We start from the raw sequence: 8,244 nt of genomic DNA, 5'->3' as shown, positions 1-8,244 counted from the left end.
CTAGCTAGACTGTGGATATTGGCCTACCATGCCCAGTACCTTGCTTCATTCTGAGTGATATGCTGGCTTCTTTTACTGTTCAGCAGTCAGTCTTGTCTTGTTGACATTTAATGTAGATCTCTCTCCAGTTACCCATGGCCTGTAATCAAGACAGAAGTCCTTGAGACCCAGACCAACACATAACGAGAGCTTGGGACTATAAAATGAGTAACATCCATGGTGACGTTTTTGCGGTTACTGTTACTATAATGCCCTTCAACCAGTGGGCAATTTTTTTATATAAATAAACACGATTTTTCAATTGTATTCCCGAACTTTGCTGTACTTTTAAATGGTTGAAAGCGCAATGATTAGGGGTGTGCCGACGTGGCCAAACTCATATTCATAATTGTATCCAGAAATTGACGTTCTCACTGCAAAAAAAGCTGCAGATTAGAAGCAGTGCGCGGAGGGTTGTGTCTTTGTCCTCAATTTGCAGCGGGCAGCGAAGTTTGCTGTCACTCAGTCAGAATGCCTATAGGTTTCATATTTGTTCCCTACCCTTGCCCCACTTGTTAAGATATTATACACATTGATCGCTTGATAACAAACATCCTCACCATGTGATTTATCATACTAGCAGGCAGCAGCAATCTAAATGATCAGACTGAAAACATGCGAGGAAAAGTGATCGGTTGACATTATGAAGAGAGTGGTTCAGAGAAATACAGCTTCGTTCTATCCAATCAGAGCGTCAGGATCAAAGTACAGCCCGCCCTCTTTACAAACTAGCCAGTTGCGTTATCTAGAGCACGTAGAACCTCGCGCATGACCGACTCAAAGTACCGTATGCTTTAGAAACTCTGGGACTGACTGACATGAGATAGATGCTTGCTGGCACCCGAAAATAACTTGTTATTTTTTTTACGATCACAGATAATTAGAAAATATACTCGGATTTTAAGCGTATCCAGAAAATGTACCCATATCCGTTGCGATACTCATTTTGTCCGACTACTCGGCACACCCCTAGCAGTGATAGACATTTGGGTGAACTAAACCAACAATCAGATGTTCTTTTTCCATTGGAATTGTGTTGTTTTTAAGATGGTTGAAAGCATAGTGATAAAACATTGGAAATTCAACTAACTATTGGCTCTTTTTATGAGTGGGTGCATATAGTTTGTAATCTCAACCAAATATTATCCACGTTGAAATGACATGGTGTGCCCAGTGGGAATGCTCTGTGTGCCGTCTTGGACAGAGGCTACTGTAATCTGCTAACTAACCAGAGATAGAGTCAAGACCGAAGTCCTTGAGACCCAGACCCAACCTATAATCAAGACAGAAGTCTTTGAGATCCAGACTAAGATGCAACCTTTCAAGAAACCTCTCGTGGGCATACTACGTAAACAAATTCTGTAAGATTTTATTTCTGGGTTAACCGAGATTACTGAAGACCCAGGCCATGACTCTGTGTATTAAGATAATGACCAGATCATGACTCAGTGTATTAAGATAATGACCAGGCCATGACTCCGTGTATTAAGATAATGACCAGGCCATGACTCATTATTAAGATAATGACCAAACCAATGGTCAGTTCTAATGTGGATAAAACAAGTCCAGACCTCTGATAAACTCAATGTAACAGTTTAACTTTAGTCCGTCCCTCGCCCCGACCGGACGCGAACCAGGGACCCTCTGCACACATCAACAACAGTCACCCACATAGCATCGTTACCCATCGCTCCACAAAAGCCGCGGCCCTTGCAGAGCAAGGGAACCACTACTTCAAGGTCTCAGAGCGAGTGACGTCACCGATTGAAAGGCTATTATCGCGCACACCGCTAACTAGCTAGCCATTTCACCACCCGTACAATATGCTTAATGGAACATAGAACATTTCAGCCGTGGTTGAAATTGCGTTGCTCCTGCTCATTGCATTTCCTCGTCATCCGGCTTTGCAGGGGAGGTAATACTGGTGATGCTGTGTGTGATTCTTCATCTTGGTTCGATGTATGCTTGTTACAGCGGACGGGTAATATAGATTGAGTTTGCGGTTTGCTGGGATAGCTCGCTTCAGAGGTCTGGCTTTTTTCAATAATGTTTTCAGCTATGGTTCTACCTTGAAAGCCTGTGTAGATACTCAAACCTTGAAGGGGAGTGAACTGAAGGCTGTTTGCATTTCAAGGCACCAAGGCTTTCCTGTGTGGTGGTGTACTTCCTGGACCATTTTCCCAGACAGCAGTCTCCATTGAATAGCTTTTTATTCCAGATCGAGGCTTAATCTATGTCGGAAACGGGCCCTATATCTGGGAATCGTCACTGACTGTGGCTTGTTGTTGACGGTGGTGTGTTGACTGTGTGTGTGTGTGGTGTCGTGTGTGTGTTGAGGTGTGTTGTATGATGTGATGGGTTGTGTGTGTGTGGTTGTAGGATGTGTGTGTTGTGTGTGTTGTGTGTGTGTGTGTGTGGTGTGTGGTGTGTGATGTGTGTGTGTGGTGTGTGTGTTGTGTGTGTGTGTTTGTCTGTCTCCTTCCCATGTCGACAGCATCAGCAGAGTAAGGACTCTGTGTTCTTCCGGACGGAAAGAAGAGGTTGACTTCGTCCTGTCTATGTGGATGACCGAGACGAGAAAGAAAAGGTGAGATTCACCTTCAAAAACACCACCTGGGCTCACTATAAACTACACTTCCTCTACTTCAATAGTTGTCAGTGCATCGTTATCACAGGGGTTTCAATTGTAATTCTCAGTGATACTTAATACTGGTTTCTGAGCACAGGACACAGCCTGGGCAAACCTGACTGAATGCTTCACTCCGTTGTGAGTTCGTTCAGAGTTCATTCTGGTTTAATCGGCTACATGACTCCTGTAGTTGGTAGTACTACAGTAATACAGGGTAAATAAGATGTATGAAAATAATTCAGGATGCTGTTAAAACATAGCATCCTCCCTTTCTTGACTCATTCACTGACTCACTTTACTTGACTCACTTACTTGACACGCTTTACTTGACTCACTTCACTTGACTCACTTTACCTGACTCACTTTACTTGACACCACTTTTACTTGACTCACTTCACTTGACACGCTTTACTTGACTCACTTCACTTGACTCACTTTACCTGACTCACTTTACTTGACACACTTTTACTTGACTCACTTCACTCACTTCACTTTACTTGACTCACCTTACTTGGCTCACTTCACTTGACTTGACTCACCTCACTTGACTCACCTTACTTGACACACTTTACTTGACTCACTTCACTTGTCAGCACCAGCTAGGTACGTCTCTTGCCAAGCTGTTCATAATAGCAAGCACTGACTGTTGATAGTGTTCATATTTCAAAAATAAGCTACATGACACAAATACCTTGAAACAAGACGAAACGTTTAAGCCAAGCTACAGTACAATACCTATAATTCCTCATTCCTAGCCAGTGACTGAGCCCCATGGAATGGAATGTTCTCATCATCTGCCTCCTGCTTTGAGTTAGCCTTGAATTGACCCTTAGTTTCCTTGGTAACTTTGTTATTTAAGTATATTAGAGTCCTATTTGCATGCTGTGTGGGAGAAGTAGCCATTTTGAGGTGAAGCTTCCTGTACACAAAGTTCATATGATAAAGTGATGTATAGTGATTTACAGTGCATTCAGAATGTATTCAGACCCCTTGACTTTTTCCACATTTTGTTACGTTACAGCCTTATTCTAAAATTGATTAAATTACATTTTTCCCCCCCATCAATCTACACACAATGCCCCAAAATGAAAAAGCAAAAATGTTTTTTTGACATGTTAGCAAATGTAGAAAAAAACAACAGCAGAAATATCACATTTACATAAGTATTCAGACACTTTACTCAGTACTTTGTTGAAGCACCTTTGGCAGCGATTACAGCCTCAAGTCTTCTTGGGTATGACGCTACAAGCTTGGCACACCAGTATTTGGGGAGTTTCTCCCATTATTCTCTGCAGATCCTCTCAAGCTCTGTCAGGTTGGATGGGAAGCATCGCTGCAAAGCTATTGTCAGGTCTCTCCAGAGATGTTTGATCGTGTTCAAGTCCGGGCTCTGGCTGAGCCACTCAAGGACATTCAGAGACTTGTCCCGAAGCCACTCCTGCGTTGTCTTGGCTGTGTGCTTAGGGTTGTTGTCCTGTTGGAAGGTGAACCTTTGCCCCAGTCTGAGATCCTGAGCGCTCTGGAGCAGGTTTTCAATCTCTGTACTTTGCTCCGTTCATCTTTCCCTCAATCCTGACTAGTCTCGCAGTCCCTGCCGCTGAAAACATCCCCAGAGCATGATGCTGCCACAACCATCCCTTTACCGTAGGGATGATGCCAGGTTTCCTCCAGATGTGACGCATGGCATTCAGGCCAAAGGGTTCAATCTTGTTTCTCATGGTCTGAGAGTCCTTTGGGTGCCTTTTTGCAAATAAAGCAGGCTGTCATGTGCCTTTTACTGAGGAGGGGTTTCCGTCTGGCCACTCCACCATAAAGACCTGATTGGTGGAGTGCTGCTAAGATGGTTGTGCTTCTGGAAGGTTCTCCCATCTCCACAGAGGAACTGGAGCTCTGTCAGAGTGATCATTGAGTTCTTGGTCACCTTCCTGACCAAGGCCCTTCTCCTCTGATTGCTCAGTTTGGCCAGGCAGCCAGCTCTAGGTAGAGTCTTGGTGGTTCCAAACTTCTTCATTTAAGAATGATGGAGGCCACTGTGTTCTTGAGGACCTTCAATGCTGCAGAAATATTTTGGTACCCTTCCCCAGATCTGTACCTCGACATAATCCTGTCTCGGAGCTCTACAGACAATTACTTCGACCTCATGGCTTGGTTTCTGCTCTGACATGCACTGTCAACTGTGGGACCTTATATAGACAGGTTTGTGCCTTTCCAAATCATGTCCAATCAATTGAATTTACCACAGATGGACTCCAATCAAGTTGTAGAAACATCTCAAGGTTGATCAATGGAAACAGGATGCACCTGAGCTCAATTTCGAGTCTCATAGCGAAGGGTCTGAATAATTATACAAATAAGGTATTTGTTTTTTATTTTTAATACATGTGCAAATATTTCTAAAACGTGTAGCTGGCACTAGTAAGCATGATGATCAGACGGTTTATAGAGAGGGTCTTCTGGGAGGGGAGCAACCAATGGGTGGGTCTTCTGGGAGGGGATCAACCAATGGGTGGGTCTTCTGGGTGGGGAGCAACCAATGGGTGGGTCTTCTGGGAGGGGAGCAACCAATGGGTGGGTCTTCTGGGAGGGGAAAGGCCTTAATAAACCTATAAAACGTTCCAGCTGTCTTGATATTCCAGCGAGAAACCATATTGACACAGCAATACTTTAAGAAACACACCGGCTCCAAAATGACACGTATAGAACAGAGAACCGTTTTTACAAACTGCCTGCTTTTTCATCAGGCCACAAACAAACAACTAAAGGTTTAATCACAATGATACGTAAGAAACAAGGTTTTGTTGAATTAACTGAATTCCAACCGGTAATTGAGACCGATATGAACGTCATTTTGAGCAGGACACATCTAATAAGACCAACTAACTACAATCCACTGGGCAACTAAGGTTCTCCAACATAGACTCTCTGATTACAACCTCATTGATGCCTGGTGAGCTTATAACCCTAAAGCAAAATACTTTCTATTCAAACAGGCAAAAAACATTCTCTCCAAAATGACAAATAAATACAAACCTTTTACAAAATATTTATTACAAAATAAAGTGATGAGATGGGCAAATTGAATGTCCTGTGCCAATTCCGCACTCCTATCCTCTCTCCTCTCTCTTCTCTCCTCTTTTCTTTTCTTCCTTCTATGTTGTGTCAACAGGAGAGGCGGAGGGAATATGAGGCTAACCTACAGAAAGCAGGGCTGGAGCTGGAGACAGAGGATAAATCGGTAAGAGTCCTGCCCTGAAGGTTTATCTGATTACATCTAACCAAGTTCTGGTGAATAAATAGCCTGGTCCCAGATATGTCTGTGTTGCTAACACCATCGGACCAGAGGAGTTAGTTACACAGTATAAACAGATCTGGGACCAGGCTAGTGAATAACATCATCGGACCAGAGGAGTTAGTTACACACAGTATAAACAGATCTGAGACCAGGCTAGTGAATAACACCATCGGACCCAGAGAGTTAGTTACAACCAGTATAAAACAATCGGGACCAGCTAGCGATATTGAAAACACCATCGACCAAGAGTGTTAGTTACACAGTATAAAACAGATCTGAGACCAGGCTAGTGAATAACACCATCGGACCAGAGGAGTTATTTAGTATACAGGGACAGACTGTCCTGGCAGTGTTTTTGTACAGGGGGATGCCATTACTCTTTCTCACCACCGGGGGGAGATAGATCAATAGAAATACTCAGATTTATTAACTTTACACCACCGTACAGGAAAATGGTTTGTTTGTGGTGGTGGAGGCGAACTTAAGTAGCTACACTTGGCTATTGTGTCTGTTTGTCTGTCTGTCTGTCCGTCTGCCTTTCTGTCTGTCCGTCTGTCCATCCATCTCCACATCTATCTATCTCTCCATCTCTCCATCTCTCTCCTCCAATCAGGAGTCAGATGACAGGAAGACGTACTTTGTGAAGATCCACGCTCCATGGGAGGTTCTTGCCACCTACGCCGATGTCCTGAAGATCAAGGTTCCCTTCAAGGAAAACGACATCCCCGTTCACCAGGTACGGTAGGCAGCCAGGTAGCCTAGCAGCCAGGTACGGTTCCAATACCACAACTGAAAGAAAATATCTGACCAGTCTTTGGACTGTAGGAAAAAACCGTAGCCTGATCCCAGATCTGTTTGTGTTCATGCCCAACTACATTGTTGTCATTGTAAAGTAAAGTATTCTTTTTTTCTTAATATGTTCTTCATCCAGGACATTCCCATGGATTGGCTGTTCACTCCTTTCCGTCTACCGGATCACATTATGAATCCTGAACCAGACTATTTCACCTCACCTTTCAACAAGGGAAAGATTGACTTCTTCCTCATCGATGACAAGGAGACATTCTTCCCTCCTTCCGTCCGCAATAGGATAGTAAGTAGGCCAACCTAGTGGTTAGAGCGTAGAGGCGGCAGGTAGCCTAGTGGCTTTTGCATAAGAGAATCAAAGAAAGAAGAATTGGCTTCTCTTCTGAGTCTCGTTCCTCTCAGGGTTCCTTCCTGGATGTGAAGCACTTTGTAACAACGGTTGATGTAAAAATGTCTTTATAAATTAATTTGGAATGTAGTCATGGCAGTATAATGACTTGTAGAATAGACAGTCCTCTATTTGTAGAATTGTGAATCTCTATGTATGTATTGCTCTCTCCCGTCCTCCCAGGTGTACTACATCCTAGCCCGTTGTCCCTACCACAAGACGGACAGAGAGGACAAGAAGGGCATCAAGCGCCTGCTCAACAACGCCACCTACGGGTCTGCCTTCCCACTACATGATGTAAGAAACTACTGTCTAACAGTGACCAGGGTTTGGGGTCAATTCCAGTCAAAATTTAGGACGTACACTGAAATTACAATTACAATTTTTATTCTACGCTTTTTCAATGAGAAAAATGTGGAATTGGAATTTGATTTCCTTTCTGAAATGACTGGATTTGAAATGGAATTGACCGCCAAAAACTCTGAAAGTGCCCTTCTCTCCTAGGAGGGGAAACTGGTTGTTATATCATTTTAACCAGCTTTGCCCTCTGGGCTCTTGTTGGGGTGTTTCATACGTACAGCCATTGAGTATCTGTGAAGTCATTCATCTAGTGGTGGAAAGGGGGAAGGAATTGTTTTGTGTGCACAATGTGTCGTTCATATAGTAATTCCCCCCAAAAAAGGGGGAACCCTATTATCATCCCCTTTGGAATGAGACATTCCACATTGTGGGGCGGCAGGTAGCCTAGTGGTTAGAGTGGAGGGGCGGCAGGTAGCCTAGTGGTTAGAGTGGAGGGGTGGCAGGTAGCCTAGTGGTTAGAGTGGAGGGGCGGCAGGTAGCCTAGTGGTTAAAGCGTTGAGCCAGTAACCGAAAGATGGCTGGATCGAATCCCCTGACAAGTTAAAAAACTGTTGTTCTGCCCCTGAACAAGGCAGTTTAACCCACTGTTCAGTGGGTCGTCATTATAAATAAAAATCAGGTACAAATTATTATTTTCCTAACTGACTTGTTCCTAACTGACTTGTTCCTAACTGACTTGTTCCTAACTGACTTGTTCCTAACTGACTTGTTCCTAACTGACTTGTTCCT

General features: G+C 43.7%; 1 protein-coding gene across 1 annotated transcript; it reads left to right on the top strand.

The window, feature by feature from the left end:
* Positions 1-5,795: 5,795 nt before the first annotated feature.
* LOC112076173 (anoctamin-5) lies at positions 5,796-7,674 on the top strand. Its single transcript, XM_024143041.2, has 4 exons — positions 5,796-5,903; positions 6,574-6,696; positions 6,892-7,053; positions 7,339-7,674. Exons 1-4 carry the CDS (start codon positions 5,820-5,822, stop codon positions 7,657-7,659), a joined length of 690 nt encoding a protein of 229 aa, XP_023998809.2. The 5' UTR covers positions 5,796-5,819; the 3' UTR covers positions 7,660-7,674.
* Positions 7,675-8,244: the final 570 nt, after the last annotated feature.

This window comes from Salvelinus sp. IW2-2015, unplaced genomic scaffold (genome assembly GCF_002910315.2).
Source record: "Salvelinus sp. IW2-2015 unplaced genomic scaffold, ASM291031v2 Un_scaffold3604, whole genome shotgun sequence".
Lineage (NCBI taxonomy): Eukaryota > Metazoa > Chordata > Actinopteri > Salmoniformes > Salmonidae > Salvelinus > Salvelinus sp. IW2-2015.
Note: the sequence above shows the minus strand (reverse complement) of the source record. Positions and strands in the feature narration are given on the sequence as shown.

What these genes read in the sequence shown, in the direction of transcription:
- LOC112076173 (XM_024143041.2), top strand. Translation starts at nt 5,820, where the DNA reads ATGTTGTGTCAACAGGAGAGGCGGAGGGAATATGAGGCTAACCTACAG. An exon ending in TGGAGACAGAGGATAAATCG is followed by an intron (nt 5,904 to 6,573) that starts GTAAGAGTCCTG and finishes TCCTCCAATCAG; the next exon opens with GAGTCAGATGACAGGAAGAC. An exon ending in ACGACATCCCCGTTCACCAG is followed by an intron (nt 6,697 to 6,891) that starts GTACGGTAGGCA and finishes TTCTTCATCCAG; the next exon opens with GACATTCCCATGGATTGGCT.